Source organism: Mobula birostris, chromosome 8 (genome assembly GCF_030028105.1).
Source record: "Mobula birostris isolate sMobBir1 chromosome 8, sMobBir1.hap1, whole genome shotgun sequence".
NCBI classification, from domain to species: Eukaryota; Metazoa; Chordata; class Chondrichthyes; order Myliobatiformes; family Myliobatidae; genus Mobula; species Mobula birostris.
In genome coordinates, this window is record NC_092377.1 from 90556462 (window position 1) to 90582584 (window position 26123).

The following is a 26123-nucleotide window of genomic DNA, read 5'->3' on the forward strand; positions in this document are numbered from 1 at the left end:
TATCAGGATAATCAATGAGTACGAAAAGACACGCGTCTTCCACAATGTCTTAGAGCAGAGCAAGATTAAACTTTCTTCACTAGGAAAAACAGGATTGAATGCAATGTACAACATAGTATTGTCATTCCATCTTTATTGACCTGTGAAAATCTAGGTCCAGCTCTCTGGATTCAGAACGATTGGTAGAGTTGAGCACCTTTAAGCATTTAATTTGTATTTAGATGAACACTGAGCAGACAGTAGACCACATAGTTTAGCTACATAAAGCATAGAATTAAACTCCCTAATTACAAGGCCTTGTTTAGTTATGAGAACTTGTATTGTGCTATCAAGCACTGTCCTTTATCAACTGGTCAAGAATTTCCAGAGCTAATAGTTACTTTTTTCTTTTCTAGCTAAAAGTCCCACTTACACATCATTACTATTATGTCTGCACAGAGCAAGAATGAGAAGAGTAGTATGATTAAATATTTTTACTGAGTCATGTTAGTAACAGTACACACTGGGCAACTTACAGTGTGGGAGCTATGAACTGGGCCTGACGAGACAAAAAAAAATGTGCACTCTAAAACCCACTCCAAAAGACAGAGACAGAGAGAGACAGAGAGAGAATCCTCTGCAAGAGAGCCAATCGATTCACTACATGATCAATCAGCCACAATTGATCCGATATGCTTGAATTATCCTGATTCCCCAAACTATTACTGTCAGAAATTTGGCCTATCAAACTTGTGTTGCGTCTTTGAAACTGCTACCCAATTAGCCTCAATCACCTAGTTTTCCCCTTATCCATTCCATTCTCCTTTTAAAATTCACTTTTGGAAAACATAGAATCTACTTCCACTATCCTCTCAGACAATGCTTTCTTGCTCATTATATCTATATTCATACAACAAATTTCCCCCTCTGCCCTTTGTTTTTTTGCATATTATCTTAAATCAGTGGCCTTTGGGTCACTGACTGTCCTGCTAATGGAAGCTACTTCTGCTGAGTTAAAACCTTCCAGGCTAGACTGGTTTATACTTTACTAATCAGAAGCATGAAGCTGGAAACAGCTCTAATAGTGGTCTGAAGACTTAGCAAAGAAACCCTAAGCAACAGAACAGAATAATGGGAACCAGCAAGAGTTAAATGTTGAGCTCTTGTAGTGAGAATGGGACCTGTAAATTGAACTTACTTCCACCACTGAAGTGAGTGTACTGATACTTATCTATAGAGGAGCAGTTTTGTTTCAGGGTCCTTGCTTAATGTTGCACTAGCTTTCAAATATCCATCTTCCCAGAACAATTACTTATTCTTTCCTTAGTTCACGCTTGGTTTGCTTTTCTCAATTTGGCGCTGATTGAGAGCCAGATGCTTCCTCTCCCTCACCCCTCCCAAGCTTCTGTTCCATAGTCCAGCCCTGATTTATGTCAAGGCGAATGGCTGCCTCAGTCAAACACAAAGTGAGGGCCAAGGCTCGGTTCCTCCCATTCACAGTAATTGTGTCTGAAGAATGTGCGACAAAGAGGAGAGCTGGGAACAAAGGAAAGCCCCAAAGAGATGCCTCATGGAATCAGTCATCCTAAGGGATGAAGATGGGAGTTGAATTAACCTGAACAAAACAAATTATGAAGATCGAACTATTGATGGGGACTCCGTGACAAGGAAAGGGGATGAAGGGAAGTGTGACCCATTCGGAGCCTGCAGACGTAATTAGAATAGTTTAACAATCATAGTAAGAGCCTCAGCTGCTTCCTTTTCCTCACCATATGTTATCACAAGACACAACTCAGTTATTTCCCATCTGGCTCATACCAGTACAGCCGGTTCAGTAGCATTGCAGGAAAGACTACACTGGTGTACCGAATGAAGATAAGCAGCTCTGCAATTATAAAAAATGTACAACTGGAAACATCCTCATCTTCAAAGATGCATGGGTTGAAGTCAAAAACAAGATTGAGAGAGATTAGGAAGGAGAAAATGGAGAATAACTTCTATTAGTTAAAAAAAAACATTAAATTGAAAAGGAAAAACCTGCTGGAAATCTGAAATAATACAGGAAATACGCAGCAGGTCATACAGTACCCGTGGAGAGAGAAAGAGTTAATGTTTCAGATCACTGACCTCTCCAGCATTTTGTTTTAACTCGCACTTATATAGCAATTTTACTGACTTAAAGACATCTTGATACGCTTTATGGTCAAATTCAGCAATATTGGAAAGTGTGGCGATTGTAATAGGCAGCAAAAGGCCACACTCCCACAGACAGCAATATGATATAGTGCCAGATTAGCAAATTAAGGCATGCATTGAGGGATAAATATTGACCAGAAAACTGTGCCAGAGATTCTTCACACTCAACTGGGAAAGCAGACAAATCTATGTGATAATACCTCATCCAAAATACAGGACCACTGATAGTTCAACACTCCTTCAGTACAACCCAGCATCTTTTAACACCACGACTTCCAGCTTTCTCTGTATAAAGGCAGCATTGCACTAGCCTTTCAGATGATATGTTCTGTGTCTATCCATGCCACATTAATGATATCTGTTTCTGGAACCTCTGGTCTGTTTGGACTTCCACAGCAGTATGTGCCTATGTGAGGCTCCCCAAGGATGTACTGTATATTTAATAGCACCTTCCACAATGCTCTAAGGAATTCTGCAGCTGATAGAGTGCAGCCTGAACCATGACCTTTGGACACGGGGCGAGTGTTTCTATTAAGGCAAAATTGAAAACTTCATTTTGACAATGTCAGAGGTGACCTCTTCCTTTCTTTTACGAAGATAGCTGTGGTATCTAATCAAGGCTGACCTGAAGACCTTTTACCAATTGGGACAAACCTTCCCACCCTCCCACAATGAAACCATTATGTTAAATCTTTGACTTGACTAGATCTTTCCAAGCTATTGCCTACCATAATTTGCCAAGTCAATCCATCCTCAATGCTGAGCTTCACATAGTCAAATATTCTGGGAACGTGCACTACAAAGCATACACCCACACATTCACACTACTGAAGTCCTCTGCACACCCCACTTTCACTCCATACAGACAACACAGGCTGCAAACAGATTTGATATACTCCAAACATACCTAAACACAGACATTGCACCATAATCACTGTAAAAAAAAACACACCATCCTGAGAACCACTGTGAACCACACAGACCCACATACACACCACCATACACTTCATAGCTGAAACACCACATACACACATTGTTAAACACAATCAAACGGCTAAATATAGTGCCATGAATGATACACAATATTAACTGCTACACAAATCTTCACTGAATCACACACAAGGACAATTACTAATTCACATGCACTCTCAAATTACTAAAGACAGTAACACAGAAATTAAAAGAGACCCTTTCATGAAAAATGCACTGTCACCAAACTCCCACACACTTTTAATGCTGCACCTGTGGGCAGGATGGCAGTGTGGCGACTAGGATGACATTTTACAGTGCCAGCAATTGGAAGATTGGTGTTCAATTCCTGCCACTGTCTGTAAGGTGTTTGTACATTCTCCCTGTGACTACATCAGTTTACTCCGGGTGCTCTGCTTTCCTCCCACATTCCAAAAGACATACAAGATTAGGATTAGTAAATTGTGGGCATGTTATATAGGCGTCAGAAGAATGTGACACTCGCGGGCTGTCCCCAGCACGTATTTGGAATATATTGGTCGGTGTCGAAAACAGCGCATTTCTCTGTATGATTCAATGTTCGTATTTAAAGATAAAAGATTAGCTTTGTCACATCATCAATTCACCCATGAAGACTTTCACACAATAAACCACAATCACCAGACGAGATACACCCTCACACAACCATATAACCAACAATATACGAAACCCTGTTCACAGGAACAACTTGAGTATTAATTATGTTAAGCAAAGTTTATTTTGTTTAAAATTGGTACAGATCATGGCTGTTTAATGAACTAACTGAAAAGCCATTTTCATTTGTGAAAAGCCATGAATAATTTGTTGTTGGGAATTGGAACATACTGTATTCCTGTTGTATTCACTTATTGAAATGGACGATTTGGGATGGCTTCAGGGCAGAGCAAGGTACAGCTGTTGCCTCGCAGTTCCAATAACCCAGATTCAATCCTGATCTCTGGTGTTGTCTGTGTGAGTTTCCTCCCACATCTAGTGCCCGTTGGCAGCCACTCTAAATAGAATCTTGGAGGGGTTGATAGGAACACAGGGAAAATAAAAAGTAATTGAGGTGGGGGGGGCAAGTCAATGGATTGAAGGGTCTGTTTCACTCTGTGACTGTAATGAGCAATGGCAGTGAGATTTTTCAAGTAAATTATAATCCCCATGCACCCTGTCACACATAACCATGTACATTAGTCAATCACACAGCCTGCTGCTCCAGGTGCAGCTCTTTCCTGTAATTTCACTGGACAACAAAGATTTTGCTTCCTGAATACCTTTAGGTGTTTCTTATGAATTTTGGGCTACTGATCATGAAAATCACCATGAAATTTCCCTATCAAGCACCATTTTTTAAATAAACTTATGTTTATTATTTCAATTCATAATTCAAGTCAATTCAAATGTTGCCCACAATGTAAGCTGGAAAGTTCCCTATCTTGTCCAGGCATGCTTAGGTGGCACAGCTGCTGCATGGCAGGACAGGTTTTAGTAATAAATATTGGGTACAGAACTGTAAGGATGGAATTTGCTATCACCAGGCACAAAAATTTCTATGAAGGATTTTGATATTTGAGACAGATGCTTCCCAGAATAACTGATGCCAAGATTAAGGAAAGCATTTTTGTTGGTCCACAAATCAAACAGGTCACCAATAACAGGCAAGCTGAAGAATTTCTAGTAGGACTGGAGAAGATCACATGGAAGGTATTCAAGGAAGTTGTTGAAATTTTTCTCGGCATATACAGAGCACCAAACTACATGCAGCTGGTTGAAAGCATGCTTCAAGCATATAAAACCATGAAATGCAACATGTCACTAAAGATTCAGTTTGTGTATTCCCATTTAGACTTCTTCCCTGCAAATCTTGGTGCTGTTAGTGATGAGCATGGTGAAAGGTTTCACCAGGACATTGCAGTCATGGAGAAAAGATACCAGGGCAACTGGAATCCATCAATGCTGGTGAATTATTGTTGGACACTTAAGCGAGAAGTCTCAGTCACTGAGTACAAATGAAAATCATTTAACAAAATGTTTTTAACTTAGTTGAACTATTGCAAAGCATCAACACCATTATGCAATTAAACACATTATATTCAATAAAAGTTAATTTGTTGTTTCTCCAAATTTCTACATGACTCAAGTAGTCTGAAGTTATATTTGTGTTCATCTTCAAGCAGTCTATCATAAACAAAAAAATTCTGGGAAGCAACACTTTTGAAAAAAATTTGTAGTCCAGTAGAAAATTTTCTACTGAGAGAGCAAACCTCAGTAGGCCCTTCGATACTGCTGGGTCTGCCACTTGAAAGTCAATCACAAGTAGATTGACTTGGGTAGCCTGTCTTCTAAAATCATTCCCCCAGGGGCCAGTAATGTGAGCAAGCACACATCCAAATTGCTCAGTCTTGCCCCCTCCATACGGCTAATGCCAGTTTTAGAAAGTGGGATGGTTGCAGAATCCTCACAAACTGATGAAATATTCAGTCAGAAACTAAGTAGACTTGAGGTTCTGAGGCAAACAGCAACTCCCTGGGAGAGTGAATCAATCTCTAACAAGGACTTTCTCATTAACAGGGTAAGAACCAATGGCGATATTTTTGAATGTTTACCACTTTTATAATGTCAGAAACACAGCAATTTGTGTACACCAAGATTCCATAAATGCCAATGAGGTGGTCAGTAATAAGTGTAAATTAAAGAGATTTGCATTTGTGGAGAGCTTTTTGAGACCTTAGGATGTTTCTCATGGATAACACAGCGCTTTCTGTAGTGTGGTCATTGTGATAACATAGGAAATGTAGCAGCCAATTTACTCACAGAAATTCCCACAACAGAGATGTGACATCAATAATCTGGTTTTGTTCTTCATACTGAGAGTTCATCATAGCCGAGAACTTCAATGCTGTTCATAGAGCAGACAGGTCCTTGTTTAACACCTTCACCAAAATATTGCACCTCTGACATTTCACACTCCTCCAATACAGCAAGGGAGTATTACCCTGGATTTTATACTCACAATTTTAGAATCTCAATCAACATCCTTCTGCCCCCAAGTATCAAATCATCATTAGGAGCATACACATTAAAATAAATACAAGTGGACTGAAGTATAAACTACAGATCAGAGTCCACATTATTTTAACACGGTCATCAGAATAATCCATTCAGTAACAGACTGCCCAAGAAACACAACGGGACAATCAGCATCTCTGGTGGTAAAAGGTTGAAATCCTACATCAGGACTGAGGATGGACAGTGATGAAAGCTATTATTTTACAATTCCCTCCAACAAATTGTTCATGGCTTTCCGAAAGTGAAAGAAGTGAGAGGCAGGGAGGCAGGGGCTGGTCGGTACAGGTGGAAACTATTGAGGTGGGAGATGGTGGACAGATGCTGCCAGGTAGGGGAGAGGAGGAGAAGGGGGTTTTGAGACAGATGCTACTGCATGTTAGGTGGAAATAGATAAGGAAAAAATTGAGCAGGTGGAATTGACAGAGGAGAGGATGAGCAAGGCAGGCCAAGAAGAAAGCCAGTGAATAGGTGTGCTGGTGATGGGCAGCGGAACCATGTGGGGAGGGGTAATGAATTCAAGTAAAGGTGGGGGGGGGTAATGGAAAAGGTGAACAAAGGGAGAGAGAATATGAATGTGGGTTACCTGAAAATGGTAAACTCAGTGTACATACCCTTAAGTAGCAGGCTACCCAAGTGGTGGATGAGGTGTCATTTTTCTAGTTTGTATTTGGCCCCACTGTGGCAGTGGAAAAACCTTGGACATAACAGGGTAGGTGTGGGAATGGTGAGGGAAGTTGAAATGACATGTAACCAGAATGGCCAATTGCGAACTCCACTATCTAGTTTCATCTGCGCATCATCCCTGCCTTATCTGTTCTACTTATCACCTACCCTCTTCCTACCCGTCTCCATCTACTCATTCCCCCCCACCTCACCACACAAGCCCCGTCTCATCCTTTCCTCTCACATCTTTACAAGATCTATCTTCCTCTAATCTCTCAGTCCTGATGCAGGGGGTCAACCCAAAATGTCAGCCGTGCCTTGGCCTCCACAAATGCTACTTGAGCCACTGAGATCTTCCAGCACTTACACTTTGCTCCGGATTACAACGCCTGTAGCCTTGTGTCTCACATTCACCCAAAGTCCGCTTCTGAAAAAAAAACTTGACTAGTGAATTGTTTTGCCCTGTTTCTATGCTAATACATAAAGTGCAATTATACACTGATGAATGCAAATGGTCATGGTCCTTCACGAGGCAGGCAGACCTTGCTGATGGTTGGTTATAATATTACTGCAACAACCTGGGAGGAGATAAAAAAAAGATCTTGACTGGTTTCTCCCAGAGGGGGAAATCAGTGTATATATTAACAATGATAGGTGCACAAATTCATCTATAGTTAGCAGTCACTGATCTGGGGAAATTTGGCACATTACAATGAAATGCTGACATTACCTGCTCTGGGAGTTTACTGTTGTGTTCATCACTGTTGCCTACATCTCCCGAGTTCATATGCTAAAGTTGCACTGAGAGGGCTTTACAGTATCACCAGCTCTCTTCAAAACAAGCATCTAGATGGTCTCTTCATAACTGCAGGAGACTTCAATGATGTTAACCTGCAGGATGTTTTACCCAAATTCCACCAACATGTCATCAAGGTCACTATGGAAACAAACAGACTGGACCATATTTATACAAACAGGCACAGTACTTACAAAGCCATCTCGTACCCTCATCTTGGCCTCTCTGACTACATCTCCTATAATGGTAATTCCAACTTACCGACCGCTGCTGAAAATGGAGAAACCACTCAAGAGGATCATCACTATACGGCTGGAATGCCGGAATTAAATTCAGAGCTCCGATGCCCCAAGCTATAATAGCATTGTACTCACTGTTACGCTAGTGTGGCGCTCCATGTTGTAAACGGACAAGGGACAGAGGATGGGCAACTTAGTGGATGAGACTAATTGGATACCGATATGAACTATGAACTGTGTGATCACAAGATGACTATTTTTAAATTTCACATTTGAGTGTGTAGAAGAAGGTACTCTCATAACATTTAACAAATATCTAGTACTTGAACTGACATGGCACTGGAGGCAATAGACCATGTGCAAGTAAATAGCGTAGGTGGACAATAGAGTCAGCATGAACCCGGTGGGTTAAAGGGCTTATTTATGTATTGTATGACTTTATTATTCTTCGCAGACCAGAATTCACAGCCTCATAACCACCGGACCTTGTTACCAAACAAGGCCTAGCAGCGCTGTCGTGTAGCGGTTAGCATAACACTTTAGAGCACCAGCTTTAAGACTGGGTTTCAATTCCCACCACTGTCTGTAAGAAGTTTGTACATTTTCCCTGTGACTGTGTGGGTTTTCTCTCACATTCCAAAAATTTACAAGTTAGAGTTAGTAAGTTGCTGGCATGCTATATTAGCATCCGAAGCATGGTGAAACTTGCAGGCGCCCTGGCACATCCTCGATGTAAAAGACACATTTCACTGAAGGTTTGGATGTTTCAATTTACATGTGTCAAATAAAGCTAATCTTTTTATTAAGCTGCCCCAGTGGAACATGTGGGATGGTGGACCTCAGCACCAGAGAAGACAAATGTCATTTTGAGTGCCGAGGTTTGTGTAACAGATGCCGGATTTGCTGCTGTTACTCAAACCCTCAGCATGAACAAATGGTAGCAATGCTTCACTACCAGATGAGCTCAACTCTTCTATGCCCGCTTTGAAAGGGAGTATATAACTACAGCTGTGAAGATCCCTGCTGCACCCAGTGATCTTGTGATCTCTGTCACGGAGGCCGACGTCAGGCTGTCTTTCAGGAGGGTGAACCCTCATAACGCAGTAGGCCCCAATGGAGTACCTGGCAAGGCTTTGAAAAATTGTGCTAGCCAACTGGTGGCAGTATTCAAGGACATTTTCAACTTCTCATTGCTTCGGTTGAAAGTTCCCACATGCTTCAAAAAGATAATAATCATACCAGTGCCTAAGAAGAGTAGTGTGAGCTACCTTAATGACTATTACCCTGTAGCACTCACATCTGCCGCGATGAAATGCTTTGAGAGGTTGGTCATGACTAGAATGAACTCCTGCTTCAGCAAGGACCTGGACCCACTGCAATTTGACAATCACAATAGATCTATGGTAGACACAATCTCAATGGCTCTTTACACGGCCTTAGAACACCTGGACAATACAAACACCTGTTAGAATGCTGTTCGTTGACTATAGCTCAGTATTTAACACCATCATTCCCACAATCCTGATCGATAAATTACAGAACCTGGGCCTCTGTGCCTCCCTCTGCAATTGGATTCTCGACTTCATGACCAGAAGACCACAATCTGTCCAGATTGGTGATATGTCCTTTTCGCTGATGATCAACACTGGCACAACTCAGGGGTGTGTGCTTAGCCCACTGCTCTACTCACTCTATACCCATGACTGTGTGGCTAGGTATAGCTCAAATGCTATCTATAAATTTGCTGATGATACAACTATTGTTGGTAGAATCTCAGGAATGAGATATACCAGCTAGTTGAGTGGTGTCACAGCAACAACCTTGCAGTGTCAGTAAGGCGAAAGAGCTGACGATGGACTTCAGGAATAATAAAATGAGGGAACACGAACCAATCCTCATAGAGGGATCAGAAGTGGAGAGAGTGAGCAATTTCATGTTTCTGGGTGTCAAGATCTCTGAGGATCTAACCTGGTCCCAACTTTATCAATGCAGCTAAAAGGAAGGCAGCTACATTTCATTAGGAGCTTGAAGAGATTTGGTTTCCTAAAACACTAGAAAACTTCTGTAGATGTACCAGGGACAGCATTCTGAAAGGCTGCATCACTGTCTGGTATGGGGGAGGGTGATGGGTGCACAGGATTGAAAGAAGCTACAGAAAGTCGTAAAATTAGTTAGCTCCATCTTGGGTACTAGCCTCCATAGTACCCAAGACATCTTCAAGGACTGGTGTCTCAGAAAGGTGGTGTCCATCATTAAGGACCCCCCTCATCCAGGGCATGCCCTCTTCTTACTGTTACCGTCAGGAAGTGGATACAGAAGCCTGAAGGCACACACTCAGCGATTCTAGCACTGCTTCTTCCCCTCTGCCATATGATTACTAAATGGGCATTGAACCCATGAACACTACACTTTTTAAATATATATTATTTTTGCACTATTTTTAATCTATCCAACATAGATATGTATACTTGCCGTAATTGATTTACTTTTTTCTTTCTATATTATGTACTGCATTGAACTGCTGCTGCTAGGTTAATACATTTCACTACACATGACGGGGATAATAAACTTGACTTGATTCTGACTCAAGAGCAAAAACCTTAGCCACAAGATTCAACTATTTCTTACTGCAACTTCCAAAGGAGGAGAAAATGGCAGGAAGCAGCTAAAAATTAAGCATGCACTGCCACCTGGAGGAAGCAAGAGGTAATATATGCAGAAACAAATTAACATTATTCACACTTTGACCAAAGATTTGTTTAGCCTCAGAATGTATTACGCACCAACTGAATCTGAAATACAGAGTCAGCACCTCTGGTAGGCCATTCCAGCTTTGAACTTAACAGCAACTTACCCAAGCATGCTGCTGCAGACCTTCCTAAGGTTACTATGGTAAGGTAGTGTAGCGATCACACAGCAAACTTCCACAGATATCAATAAGTTAATGTTCAATCAGCTGCTTACTGCTGGTACAAATGCAAGATGAAACAGAAAATGGCAGAACTCTTAGAGGGTCAAGTAACATTTGTGGGGAGAGCAATAGTTAATATTTCAGGTTGATAATTTTTCATCAGAACTGAAATTAGTTAAAACATAAAGTAAGCATTTTATTAAAAATTAAAGATTTTAGAAAACAGGTTGTCCAGAGATGGTGTAACTGCAGTACAGTTGTATGCTTTTAGAGAAATTTGGAATCATTGTTAGATATAAAAGTGATAGAAATGATGAACATGCAAAAGTTTTAAACTTTTTGACGAGTCTGGAAGGCTACAAAGATGAGGAGTTGCTCCTTGAGCTTAGTTGAAACTTAGGACAGAGGGGTGCAGATGAAGAGCGAGATCAGATAGAGTGTGAAATGTTATTTAAGGTGACAGGTGATTGGAAACTCAAGTTCATTCTCGTGTTTTCTGATGATGATGGCTGTGGGATAAATACTGGCTGGACACCAGAACCCTTACAATTCCAGCCATTTCACTTAAGAAACAAAAGGGCTAGCAAACTGAGTCAGGGATGATAATATTAAAGGATTCTTTGAAACCTGAAATGAACAAGTTTCCTTAAAAATTCCTTGTGAGATTTGGAAGTTTATGACATTTGCATATTCCACTTCTGTTAAATATAAAAAAAACTTAAGCAGACAGATATATGAGAAAAATAGTTTAAAACTCTGCATATCAAGAAACAAAAAGACTGAACTGAATGAAATATCTTCAGTTAGCAACCTGTTTTTTCCTGATCAATAACTCATGATAATTACGGTGACAGTTTGATATTTCAGCAGTTTGGCTATCAATGATGTGGGGATGAAGGTTTCAGCAGCAAACAAGCTGAGGCAGAGTCAAACCATATTATGGAACTGGTAAAAGGTGGTGTTAATAAAGATGAGGGTAAGCAACTAACTTGGTCAAGTTATGATTTCTCAGAGAGTCTGCTTCAGCTGTGAGGGAAAAGGCTTGGTGGGGGGCGCAGGGGAGTTTGCGGCAGAGGTTGAAGTCAAGAATGTCAGCCTTCCAAATATTTAGTTGGAAAATTTCTGTTCAGTTCTGGACGTTGGATAAGTAAGCTGACAAATTACAGAGAATCAAGGGTCAACTGCAGTAACATAAAGGTATTTCTGGGTGATATTAGTGCTTCAGAGAATGCACGAGTATGGTTTATGTTGACATTACCATGTGCAATACACACAGACAACAATACAGAAGCAGGGAAAACACGATGCAGCTCCAGCTTCACAAGAGTGGAATTAGGTGAGTGGGTAAACAGAGTCATTTGGAGGATGCTGTGGTCAGCTGCTTCAAAGATGAATTAACAGGCTGAGAACCATAAGCAGCAATATTCTACAGTTTTATCACAATGAAAATCATCAGGAGCATTAAACACTCAAACGTAGTGTTCTAAAACCTATGGTACTGTGGATGGGGAGAGACTTCCACTGCTTACATTCAGGTACTACATCCAACCTGGAAGATGATGCAATTTTCTTCTCATGGACACTATCTCTAAAAACCATTATTTCTTAGAACAGCATCATGACATAGAATTTTCCTTAAGGACTGAGAACATATGAATATTAATTTCCCGATGGCACTATTTAATGCTGATTCGAGGATAATCCTCATCTATCTATCTACTCACAATGTATTTTAGCAAACTTTGCCTTTGGATTGTTTAAGTGAATTAATATTCCATACTGTATCAGAATTCCATTCCCCTTTGCAACACGACTCTCCTAAATTGGCACTATTATTTTGTCGTTACATTCTATACCCCAACCTTTCCCAGTATTTAAGTTTTGTTCAAACTATGCTTCTCAAATTCTTTAAAAAGTGAAATAGTGACAATATAAACTTAAGGATCAAATATATGCATTAGTAAATAAAAATTGCCTTTTAAAGACAAACTTATTAATGCATCCTTGTAATCAATTTGTCAAAATCTGATCAATCTGAACGCACTTCCTTTCAATAGTGAATACAATTCTAGATATTCAAGTAAGTTTTGTAATACTTTATCAGAACTTATCTTAAAATTCTCACCCTTTGATGTTGCAATAGCCTTTGCAATTACTTTGTTTCTGTCGGTCTAACATTTCCGGGGTAAACAAGGCACACAAACCTTCAGTGTTCCATTGTTTCTGGCTTTTCTTATAATATAAGGAAACTAAATAGATCTATTCTTCTTCGAATAAGATCTGTGGCCACAAACTTGCATTGGAAATCATGCTGTGGTTTGCCTGCTGAGTGTACCTTGGTAATTCTATGTTCCTGTCTACATCACTCACTTAGCCACAACTCGTTAATGGTATTCATGGTTGCTGACTCCTTGTAGACAACCATCTACAGTTCTCTCCAGTTCAAATACCTACCTATGTTCCTTCCACTTACGCATTTTACCACCTACCCAGGCCAATTCTTTGCATTCAGTCGTATTAGATTTATATGTAGATAATAATCTGAAAGATTTTGTTAAACTTATCTTGGAAGTTTTTATAAATTTATCCACACATACTCTTCAACTATTTTGGTTATTTAGTTCCTCAAAAATTTTATTTAAGTTTGTTGAACGCCAGTAATCCTTTAGAAATCCACATCTTAATGTGTTCAGATTTCCTCGGGTGTTCAAGTGTTCTTTGCCCTAATGGATTCAAATTAGTCATGATCTGACTGAATGGCAGAACAGGCTTGACAAGCCAGATGGCCTACCCCTGCTCCTATTTCTTATGTTCATGCTACAAATACTGAACTATTATGTACAATTTTCTGGTTTTGTACCTTCACTTTCCAAAAATACTGCAGATGCTTTTCAGATTTTCCACTTTTAAAGGAACAATTTCTAAATCATGGACACAATGGAAGATAATGGCTAGACCATGTGTACTTTCTTTAATACTCAGGTAGAAAACATCAGGTCCTAGATCTTGGTTAGCATTTGTGCCATTTTTCCAATCCTCGAATTATTGGTGTAATTGGTAATAGCATCTACTGCCCACACAAAAATGCTTGCATGCTTAGCCCATTGCTCTACTGTCTCTACATCATGACTGTGTCGCTTCGTGCAGCAGCTCAAAGACCATCTATAAATTCACCAATGCAGTTGTTGGTAGAACCTAAGATGGCAACGAGCAGTGTCACAACAATCTTACATTCAATATCATCAAGACCAAGGAACTAACTGTTGACTTCAGGAAGGGGAAGTTGGGAAAATATACATGAGTCCTCATTAAGCGTCAGTAGTGGAAAGGATGAGCAGCTTCCAGAGGATCTATCCAGTACCCAATGCATTGACACAATCATGAAGAAGGCATATCGGCATCTATACTTCATTAGGAGTTTCAGGGGATTTGGTATGCCACCAAAGACTGGCAGATAATTTATAATTGTTTTGCACTGTACTGCTGCTGCAAAACAACAAATTTCATGTCACATGTTGGTGATGATACATCTGACTCCGATAGCTTCAGAATATTGAGTATATTATCTTTTCCTTTAACTAAAGAGAACAATTGGGATCTCCATGTAATGCTTACACCTTAGATAATAAAGCAAGGCAGGGGCTGTTTTAATGCTGTCCAAAGAATTAGAGCGAAGACAAAAATCTCTCAGTCAAATATAGTAATTAATACTAAAAAAAAACAAACAAGGGTATCTTATCCATCACTCAGATACTGAAACATCAGACAAAACAAATCTTCACCTTATGTATATCAATCCAGCATTTGAGCAACATAGACAAGTACTCTGCTATAGAGCAGAAATAGGTGAATTCTCTGCCATATTCATTACTTAAGATTCCAATGCATGGAATAGAACTCAAATACTACAGAATCATAAATGAGGAATCTGTCTCATGTTTACTGTACACTAACCCAAAGGATTTATGAAGTTCAATTTCACTTTTAATAAATAGCTTTTGTCAGAAAGACAATGTATCTAATTAAAAGGGTAAAGCATCACGCTTAAGATATCCCATTATGTTTTATTAATAAAACGTAAAACCAGTCAAATTTTATTTAGACCTGCAGATGAAGCTCAGAATCACTATGTAACAATATAATTGTATTTATATACACACTACTCTTAATTCAGTCCTGTTTTCCACTGAAAATGTTCAATTATCCAACAAGGTCAATTTGAGCAATATAAATAACAGATGGTTTAAAAAAATTGAATTAGAAGATGAATTGAATCTGCAAATTCAAATTACATACAGACTACACAGAACCATAGTACGGCAGCTGAGTGTAACTGGTCTATTTAAAAACCTCAGCTGTTGATTTGAAATTCATCTTCAGCATTTCAATGGGTGCGATGAAGCACTGTATAATTACAGAATCAGGAAACCTACAAATATATTTTAAAAATAAAATCAAGTCTCAAATAATAAATTGTGCATTTTCACACGATTGTCACACTGTCTTATGAACTGCATTCACAGGTCTGTTCAAGAGCATAATTTATAGAAATGCTGTACAGAAAGGCCACTGAGAGCTGCTTTATACATAGCTTTAAGTTAAATTAAGGCTTCACTTCCCATAGGTATCATGTCAATTGAGAAAGATTTTGCTAAAAAAAAAACGCTCAATAAAGTTAGCTACCAAAGTCTAAAGCATGATACATACAGGTAATACAGGAAACTCAGGAGTAGAGGAAGAAAGACATTACACTTCCCAAGTTTTACTTATCTTTCACTAAAGTAATGGCACCCATACAATTACCATTCTTCACGAGTGAATTTAAGATGGAGAGTGCAAGAAGGCCATTGAACTATGGAAACATTATAACCCAATTCAAATTTGCACTCACCAGATGAAAAAATATAATCTCTTTTCAGCAAAAAGGGAAAGAACGTGGGTGTTGATGGCCAAGGGAGAAGATTGGGAGTCAACAGAAAGGAACTAGCAGCAATTCTTGCTGACATTTTCCTGGCCATCTCTTGTACCTATCTTGTTTCTGCTGACCTAAATTAACTGAGCACACAGGAAGAAGTCAAAGGGAACCTTCAATTTGTAGGGCTCAGTACAGGAAGCTTGAAGAGTAGATTGTGTGCATTGTAGGAAAGTGTTCAGTATATGTAACGTGGTTCTTTAGTTTTTTTTTCCATTCCAACGCTGAATCTTAAATTTTGCAGAGCAGAAAGATGAACTGAGTGGTGAGGTTCATTAGTGATGCACACATTCTATCCCACCCAATCTACAGGCACTTCTTCAGGGCTGGCATTCAATCACCCTCTGCCCTTCCTTCAGAAGATTTTGTTCCTTTCATTTTAGTCATACTTTGCCCTTCCCCCTCCCCCCTCATTCTCACCTGAGGTTCTGAAAACTTACATAACTTCTCATTAAAATGTATCCTGGGATGGAAAGTGAGGGAAAGAAGGCAAAAGGCAATAAGACCCACAGTGGTTCATGTAGATGTGGCTTCACGAAATCCTTCTCAGCTGGTAACAATACTTCTGGAACAGGCAAATCCAACACCAGCTCAGGCTCCAGTATTTGCCTGCAGATTCTAAAATCTGTGTGTTTAATCTCAAAAAACACTGTGCTGAAACAACTACTTCCATTTGAGACCACCTGGTCCAGATCAAAATTCTTTCCAGCATAGCATCTGCTGAGTCACTGCAGTCTTTGTAAACAATTTGCTTATTTCTTGGGGCATTCCTCCTTTCACTGGGAGCATTATGGCTCAGAAATGCTTGGGCATCTCACACTGTTCACAGCGAATCAGGGCCGGATGATTGAGGAAGGTACATGTGCTACAGTTCCATTGAGCACCCTCATCCTCCTCTTGATCTGGCACTGGCTTTGACGGTTTAACTGCAGATTTCTGCTCTGTTAGAAACAAAATGTTAGAGTGGAATGAAAATGTATCCTCCCAATTTTCTTAAATACACTGTTGAATATATTTGCAGATTAAATAAAGAAAAATAGTTAAGAATTCCAGTCATTTTAAGTTAGGCCCCCTCTCCTGTCAACCGTCTTCACTTCCTGTCCAAGCTTATCTCCATCTTCACTGTTTTTAGTGGTGAAAGTTATCCTGTTTTCCTGAAGATCATAAGACACAGGACCAGAATTAGACCATTTGGCCCATCTAGTTTGCTCCACCATTCTTTCATGCTGATTTATTATCCCTCTCAATCCCATTCTCCTGCCTTCTCCCCATAACCTTCAATACCTCTACTAATCAAGAACCTATCAACCTCCACTTTAAATATACCCAATGACTTGGTCTCCACGGCCATGTGTGGCAATGAATTCCACAGATTCACCACCCTCCGGCTAAAGAAATTCCCCCTTAACTCTGTTCTAAAGGGATGTCCTTCTATTCTGAGGCTGTGCCCTCCGATCCTAGAATCCTCCATTATCGGAAGCACCCTCTCCGTGTCCACTATACCTCGGCCTTTCAATATTATCTTTCTGCACTTCCCTTGACTGTTCGGTCGTAAAGTTTCACAATCCTTCTTATGGTAAAGAAATCAAAAATCCTGAGGCTAGTCTAAATGCTCAGTCAAGAAAGGAGATTTCAATTACCATCTTAAAATGGAATGGCAGATAGAATGGTTCTTAAGACCAAGCAGGAAAGGAGTTCTGCATGAAACAAGTTAACTTCACTGAACAGGTGACTGACTGTGAAGTTACCTATTGTGAGACAAAATGAGGGGAACAGGTGGAGCAAAGAGAAAGAGCTTAAGCAGGAGTGTACAGGTAATAGGACAACTTTGAGTACAACTTTGAGTTAACTGATTGAACTGATGGAGACAACAACAGAAGGAGAATAGTTTTAAATTTAGTTAAGTATGAGAATCAGCATAAACCGAACAGAACAAATACTTTCTCTGGGCAGCAGAGTTATGAATGAGTGGAAGCCTACAAGTGTTAAAGTTGGAGGCAAACATGTGGGAGTTCTGAAGTAATTGAGCCTGAAGATAAATACAAGCATGAGTGAAAGTTCCAGTAGCAGTAATATACACTGTTCTAAAGCTAGGCAGGGAGTGGAATTATTTCTCAAAGTTGCATCAGATCCCTGATGACAACTATGTCTTTTCAATATTTATCATAACGAAATTGTATCTCTTGCAAGATTCCCTGTCAGACAGAGTCAGAGCATACAAAGAAAACAGTCAAGAATGGGATTGGAGAATTAACAAACATGTACAAAGGGTTTCAGGTGACCTAAAAGATAGCCTTTGCATCCCTGAGCCATTACGCCAACTGTACTTTAGCTATCCAAAGATGTCAAGTCTGCAGCAAATTTTTGTGAACTGATTCTTCTGTTTCTCAAACAAATTAAGATATGCCAAACAAGAAAAAATCTGCAGATGCTGGAAATCAAAGTAATAAACACAAAATACTGGAGGAACTCAGCAGGCCAGGCAGCATCTATGGAAAAGAGTAAACAGTCAATGTTTTGGCTGAAACCCTTCATCAGGACTCATTACCCCTGATAAAGGGTTTCAGCCTGAAATGTCGACTGTTTACTCTTCCACAGATGCTGCCTGGCTTGCTGAGTTCCTCCAACATTTTGTGTGCATTAAATTAAGATATTACTCGAAGTTTAATTTACCACCGCCATCAGGCCATCCACCCTTCACATGATCCTTTCATTAGTAACTGGAGGCGGAGTGGAGTGATGATGGCACTAAACTGCGACTCCTCTGCTTGCATCTTCAGAAACAGCTCTATTTCCATCATTGATATCTCTATTTTTCCCTTTCAGGGTTATTTTGAAGACCCTGACCTGGAGTTACACGCTGACTACAGTTCTTTGTGGGAATGGGACCTTCTCTCGGGGTTTCACAACTGGCCGTTGTTCTGCACACCAAGGGCTCGACCCAAGAGTTCAGCTAGCCTTTGGAGGCCTAGGACTTTGGGGTTCTGGATGGGCAGATCGGAAGTCGGTGTCCCGGACTGGTGTGTCATGGGAGCTGGAACATCTTTGGCTGTGTGCCCAGAGACCTGAATTCTTTGGGCACAGAGCTCAGAAAAAGCGACGCAACAGACTTTGAACATCGTAAGCCAGCGAGTCGTTTGTTATGTCTCTCCTCTCGCTGTGAAACAGAGACATCTCTTTCTCCCTTTAGGGACAGAGAGAGCCTGTGGTATGTCGAATGCCGGGTGAACAATGTGGTCTTTGCAGTAATGCAAGCCTGTGTCTTTACTGTTGCTCTTGCTCACACTTGAATGCTCGGTGATGGTGCCGATGCTTTTTTGTTTTGCCATGGGCGGGTGGAGGGGGGGATTGTGCTTGCTGTGGCTTATGTGCGGGAGGGCGGGGAGCTGAGGGGTTACTTTGGAGTTCTAACATCTAACTGTCGTCCATTCTTTGGGGGCACTCCTCTGTTTTCGTGGATGGTTGCGAAGAAAAAGCCTTTCAGGATGCGTATTGTATACATATCTCTGACGTTAAATATACCTTTGAAACTTTGAAACCTTAGTAACCTTACACAAGTTGCAAAGGGAATTGTTATGGGGATGACACAGTAACCTCAAATGGTCAATTTCTGTGGAATGACATTATTTATCTATTGATAGTCAGAATTGCAAAGGATGATTGTTGGGGATCCAATAGCTAAATGATGGCATTTGGCCTTCAAGAAACAGCAGCACCACCTTAACTGATTTTCTTACTAAATAACTAATCAACTCTTACTGAATACCTTTGATGATACACATAATTTTGAACACAGTGGATTATCAGTGGCTTAAGGAATCTAACATTCACATATGTAAAATAAATCAGTGCTAAATTATTACAGCTGACTGAATTTTCTCCTTACACAAGCATCACACAATTGCTATACAAAATCTGTACCTTACCTTTCGGTTTTGGTGGCACAGGACCTCGAAATCCCATATTGTCATAAAAATTGTGGATAGCACTGGGGTTAAAGTGTGGTCCTAGGAAGAGAATTTATAGGTTTAAAATAAAATGCAACATTTATTGGACAAGTCATTTTCCATAAAAACATTCAACGACTAAAATACTTTAACATGCTTTATATTTCTTTGTAGTATATGACAGTAAAAGTAATGTAGACTATGAAGGATGGAGAGTTAACAATTGAAAGCAGTAAATCAGCACACTCTTATCTTTCCCTGCTCACAAAACGTCCATTCTTGATACTAAGCTGAGCCAGTAATTTAAAATTTCCCCATATTCAAAACGTCACCACTATCCTAACTAATCACAATCGCTCCAAATTTCCATCCTGCAAACATCTCATTTCTTGTTCACACTCCTTTTCTGAATCTTTCAATCAGATTTCTGCTCCCTCAACAGTGAAAAATAATTGCTAATCAAAGACAAAAACTGCTCTTCAACGTGACTTTCCTCCGCAGCTTTCAACATGGTTATCACAACATAGCTCAATCAATAGGATGCCTTTTTTTGGTACTCTTGCCGCTTAACCAATCATAGCCAGGGCAACTCAGATACATCCCTTTTAACACTGCTATAATTGTAACCTCTCAAGGACCTTGAGCTTCCAGTTAATTTACCATCTGTCCTAGAAGAAAATAATCTGCACAGCTGGGGTGAAGCTCCACTCACGATATACATACAGTGCCACTAATCTAAACAACTTCATTGCCTCTGTGCTGTCAGATTAATAGGTAGTCTTGCAGAAACTGCAATGGCCTTTTGCTAAAGACCAGGAGAGAAAAGAATAGCTTGAATCACAAACCAATCCCTGATTCCACATCTGGCTGCAACCATTGCCTTGGGCTGCAAGCTGCCCATTTTCAAAAGAACATTTCATTTGACTTTATCCCAAGATTCCTATTTAATATTTTCATTATGAAGGTTTCTCACAGCATTGCTCACTTCTGCCATGTGCTACTGTATGCCTTTAGACACTTTCATCAAAAATACTTACAAAGTTGGATAGCTGGACTGAGGCCAAGATTGGATCAGATTGGATTTTGTTGAATGACAAAACAGATTCAAAATTCTGATTGGCCTATTCCTGCAGGATCGCTATTGCATTTCTGTTCTCAGTTGCTTCCTAACTAATTACACACAAGGTGACAAGCTACTTTTAAGTCACTGATGATGATTCTTTTACAATGGTGAACTAACTACGTTTCTAAACTCACTACTTTAACATAAATCCATTGCAATTTATTTAAGTCAGAAAACTGACAAGACGCTACAAAACAGATTATAGAAGCAGTATTAGTGTAACACATTGTTTGATTTCTAATAAATTGGTAATATCATACCTTTAGCTTGAAATAGGTCAATCTCTTTGGTTATGCAGTCTATATCAATCTGTAGCTGCCGGTTGCTGCTACGTAACTGCTGCATTTCCTCTAACTGAAACACCAAAATATATATTGATGTCACTTGTAGCAATTTCACAGAAACAGCCCAATCAAATTTAATTCAAGATATTGAATGAGTCAGTCATAGAGTTATGTAGTGTGGAAACAGGTCTATCCACCCAATTTGTCTATGTCAACTGAGCAATCTTCCTGAATTCGTCCCATTTACCTGCAATTTGGCCCATATCCCTCCAAATGTTTCCTACCTATGCACTTGTCCAAGTCCTTTAACCGTACCCACCACTACCACTTCCCCTGATAGCTCATTCCATGTACTCACCACCCTGTGTGTAGAAAAAGTTTCCCCTCAGCTCCACTTTAAATCTTTCCCTTCTAATTGTAAACATAAGCCCTCTAGTTTAAGACTACCTTACTTCGGGGGAAAAAAAGCTGTGACAATCCATTTTTATCTGTGCCCTTCATGATTTTATAAACCTCTGTAAGGTCACCCATCAGCCTCTTTCACTTCAAGGATGCTTCTAGTTTTATCTACTTGAAAACAACTTTGAATTATTATTAGTTGACTTCTTTGAGTGCTCACCTTTACATAAGATTGAAGGCTCTTAACAAACATTAACATTTCTGACTCAACACTAATGACGATGTTCTTTACAGAATAATTAATTTCAGACTGAATGCTTAGGTTGAATTAGTGGTTGTTCCTTCTTAGACTAGACATATCGTAGATATTCACATTAAAGAAATTCTTAACACAAAATCCTTCAAAAGCCTCTAATCACTGAGAAACACATTATAACAGTAGTCAGTAAAGGCTTAGACAGGTTGTACACAAACTCCATTGAACAGCAACGTGGGAATAACATGATAATCCCTTTTGTGATGAATTGCAAATATTCATCAAGACCATTAGGAATACCTCTCTATTCAAAGTTCAAGGTAAACTTTATTATCTGAGTACATACATGTCAGCAACCCTGAGATTCTTTTTCCTGCGGGTATACTCAGCAAATATAACTGTAAACAGGATCAATGAAAGAGCAAAAGCATAGAAGACAACTGTTGAAATGCAACTATAATTAGCAATAAATTATGAGAAAATGAAATAATGAGATAAAGCGCCCTTAAACTGAGATCATTGGTTGTGGAAACATCTCAATGGATGAGCGCAATTATCCTCTTTTGTTCAAGAGCCTGATGGTTGAAGGGTAGTAACTGTTCTTGAACCTGGTGGTCTGAGTCCTGAGGCACTTGTATCTTCTGCCTGATGGTAGCAGCAAGAAAACAGCATGGTGGTGAGGATCTTTGATGATAGATGCTGCTTCCCTATGACAACATTTCATATAGATGTGATTGACAGTTGGAAGGGCTTCACCTGCTATGCACTGGGCCAAATCCACTAACTTTTGTTTGAATTTCTATTCGAAGACATTGGTATTCCCATACCAGCCATACTGCAGCCAGTCAATGCACCTTTCACTATACATCAATAGAAGTTGGCCAATGTTTTGATGTCTTGCCAAATCTCCACAGCCTTTTAAGGAAACAGAGGCGCTCTCGTGCTTTCTTTGCAATTACATTTATATGATGGGTCCAGAACAGGCCCTCTGAGATAGTGACACTCTGATAGTATGCTACTCTCACAATGCTGTTCACTGAAGTTTGTGTACAATCTATCTAAGCCTTTACTGTCTAGTTATAATGTGCTTCTCAAGGATTTAAAGTTACTGATGCTTTCATCCTCCAATCCTCTGACGAGGACTGGCTCATGGAGCTGTGGATTTCCTTTACTGAAGTCTACAATTAGCTCCTTGGTCTTGCTGACTTTGAGAGGTTGTTGTTATGACACCATGCAGCCAAATTTTCAACCTCCCTCCTATATGCTGATTCATCACTACCTTTGATATGTCCCACAACAGTGGTGTCAGCAGCAGACTTGTATGTGGGGTGTATGGGGTGTCAGGGAGGGGTAGCATCTCTGGTGGGGGAACATGTCGCGTCCTCTTCAAGGCGGTTAGTCCACCTTTGGTCCCCACCTGGCACTCAGCTCTCACCTGTGGCTCCCCGTAGCTGTTTGCATGCGACAGCGGCCACACCCCGGGCAACAGCTTCGACAAGCCGACTAAACTAGGTGAGGGTAGCTGACAGGTCTCAAACCCTCAGTGAGATAGGGAGTTGTCTATCCCAGCATGTGAAGACAGACTCCGGCGGATTGAGCGGACGAGACCAATGGAAGGTCCAACAGTCAAGAAGGTGGTCTCTAAAGCGTCGTGGAACGTGTAGAGCAGGACAAGACACAGAAGACGTCCTGGTCATCCACTGCGCCTAGTCCCATCTCCAGCCGTCTCGACTTTGTCTTGCCACTGGATCCAGATGGGAATTGGGAAGAGAGAGTGAGGCCGACGCTGCACAACTCTCCCTCACTTAAATCCAAGTCACGCGCTAGTCTCCACACCATCAATAATGGTGTCAAGGTCCTCATCGACGTTGATGATGGACGAACACACACATGTATATGGTGTTGGACTGCACTTAGCCACGCAGTCATAGGTGTAAAGCAAGGAGAGCAGGCGGCTAAGCACATAACCCTGTGGTGCACCTGTGCTGATGAAGATTGTGGAGCAGATGTGTCTGCCAATCTGAATTGACTGAAGATTGCAAGTGAGAAAATCTAGGATCCAACTGCACAAGAGGGTACTGAGGCCCAGGTCTTGGCGTTCATAGATTAGTTTTGAGGGGATAATGGGTGTTAAAATGTTGATCTGTAATTGATCAAGAGCCTCCTGATGTATGCATCTTTGCTGTCCAGACAGTCAAGTATATTCAACTTAAAATATTAAATCTATTCTCTTTTTCACAGATGCTTTGTGACCTGTTGAGTAATTCCAACATTTTTGCATTGATTCAAAATTCAAATTACCTCCCTGTTATTCTTTGAAATAATACCATGAGAATTTTTATTTATATCTAACTGTGAAAGCATTTGCAATTTAATATCTTAAGCAGTGTGGCACATACTTAGCGATACATTGAGATTATCAGTACATTTCTGTGCTCAAGATCTTTTTTTGAGTGAGATCTATTGAGTCAGAATTTTCATGAAAATAAAATCAACAAAACAATGTTGAATTGTGAATCATACCGATGGGATCTGGGAAGCTGAATTTGATCTTTTCATCCGCCGTTGAGTAAGGTCACTTTCCATCTCATTAACTTCACTTTTCAGTTTATCCAACTTCTTCTTTTCCAGCTCAAGTTCTCGATGCAATCGATCCATTCTGGCCTTCTGATGCACTAATAGAGCTGAAAAGCACATCAACAAATGAGGCCCAGTTCACTTAGAAGCCAGTTTACACAAAGCAATCACCCATGTCATAATGATTGAGCACTGAACTTACAAAAACAAAATCTCCTTTAGACTTGGACACATCTTTTAACTACTTAGCTATTAGAGGTTTACTTGATTGTATATTTGACAATTTGCCAATCTGAAAATAATGCACGTATTAAAGCAGTTATAGAAAGAGCAGGGAACAATTTATGTTGAAAACACTTTGCATGTCAGTTAAGTGTTTACAATAGCACTAAATCATTGGTGCTACTGAACAGTGAAACAACTCAAAAGGAGGTCTCGGTATTTTTTGGCTTGTTTTTAAATTGCTGACATTAAAGTCTTATTTTGTGACCCAATTTTAAGCCATGACTCTGTTATAGCAATTGTGTTGCATCCTTCAGATGGTAATGCTGCTAAATTTTCAACTCTGATTTCAATCCTCGCATGCATACCACTCATTCTTAATTCTAGCTGAGATGTAGACTAATTTTTTCTGATTTTCTCATTTAAAATTGTTTCTATATTACTTTCCCATTCTCCGACTGTTTTTCTAATACAGCTCAACATTCTGAAGCTGTTTTCTTCCCACTGTTTACATTAGCCATGCTTACTGCTTCTAATCCAACTGATTTGTTGATACTGCTCTTCCTCTCCAGATTCTAACCTTACTGCTACTCATTTCTGTGCCGTATTAGTTCAAATCCTCCCCCACTGAATATCATTTGAGAGCAGTGAGTAAAAAGCAGTATTGCTATAAGATGAAATGGGAGCTGGAGATAAAATTACAGAGCTACAGTACAACATGAGAGTGAAGAAGCAGCATACCACTGTCGAAATACTGATAGAAATTAGTATGTACAGCAGTGATAGTGTTGCAGAAAAACAAGGTACAGAAAGAATGTTTCAATAAACTGTGTGATGTTTCCTTGTTTTCAAAAATACTGAAATATTATCAGGAAAGGGAGTACAATTCCAGCAACACTTAAACTGCTAGACTTAAGTTATAGGACTAAACTAAAACTCTTTTTTACTACTACATTAAATGGCCTCTTCACTCCTCTGGCTTTGGCCTCAACTGTTATCAACTCAGTTAGTTTAACTATTTCCGTTCCACATTCCCGGAATTTCCTCCCACACCCTTATCTAGCCCCTTTAAGTTCACCCCATATATCAAACCTTTGGTCACCTTTAATACTTCCTTCTTTGGAACATGCTGTTTCATGCAGACAGTGAACCATCTTGTGATGCTTTCCTCATGTGAAAAATTTCACACAAATTAAATTATCCTCAACAGGGAATAAAACACCAGTTACGTACATCAGCAAAATACTAATGTAATACTGCATGAACTGGGTAGTAAGTATTAAAGGTGTAACATTATAAAAATGTCTGGCATACAACTCTGCCCAAACCCAAAATACAATTATAAACCTTTAATAAACAGCAGTAGTAATGACAAGACTGAGACTGCAGGGATTGGTGATAACACTACAAATGCAGGAGGCAAGGCCCTGGAGTAGAGATATTAATAGTAAGAAAGACCAGCCAACAACTAGAAGACATAGTGCCTCATTAGCAGGACTG

The 26123-nt window shown here is 39.9% G+C and overlaps 1 protein-coding gene across 4 annotated transcripts in view; it reads right to left on the minus strand.

Moving 5' to 3' along the window:
- tab2 (TGF-beta activated kinase 1 (MAP3K7) binding protein 2) overlaps nucleotides 1-26123 on the minus strand; it is a 55995-nt gene that overhangs the window by 6967 nt on the left and 22905 nt on the right. The window contains exons 6-12 of one of the 4 annotated variants that reach the window (XR_011886870.1): nucleotides 24348-24508; nucleotides 21146-21239; nucleotides 19742-19822; nucleotides 16256-16756; nucleotides 7628-7834; nucleotides 7265-7324; nucleotides 5980-6064 (exon numbers count right to left, since the gene is read on the minus strand). Coding sequence is in view for 1 of the 4 variants with exons in the window: in XM_072265638.1 (XP_072121739.1) it covers nucleotides 16611-16756; nucleotides 19742-19822; nucleotides 21146-21239; nucleotides 24348-24508 (482 nt within the window). In the remaining 3 variants the exon portion in view is untranslated. Of the gene's footprint in view, nucleotides 1-5979; nucleotides 6065-7264; nucleotides 7325-7627; nucleotides 7835-14592; nucleotides 16757-19741; nucleotides 19823-21145; nucleotides 21240-24347; nucleotides 24509-26123 lie in introns of those variants that run through there. The other 3 variants (XR_011886871.1, XR_011886872.1, XM_072265638.1) reach the window with 3 other exon arrangements.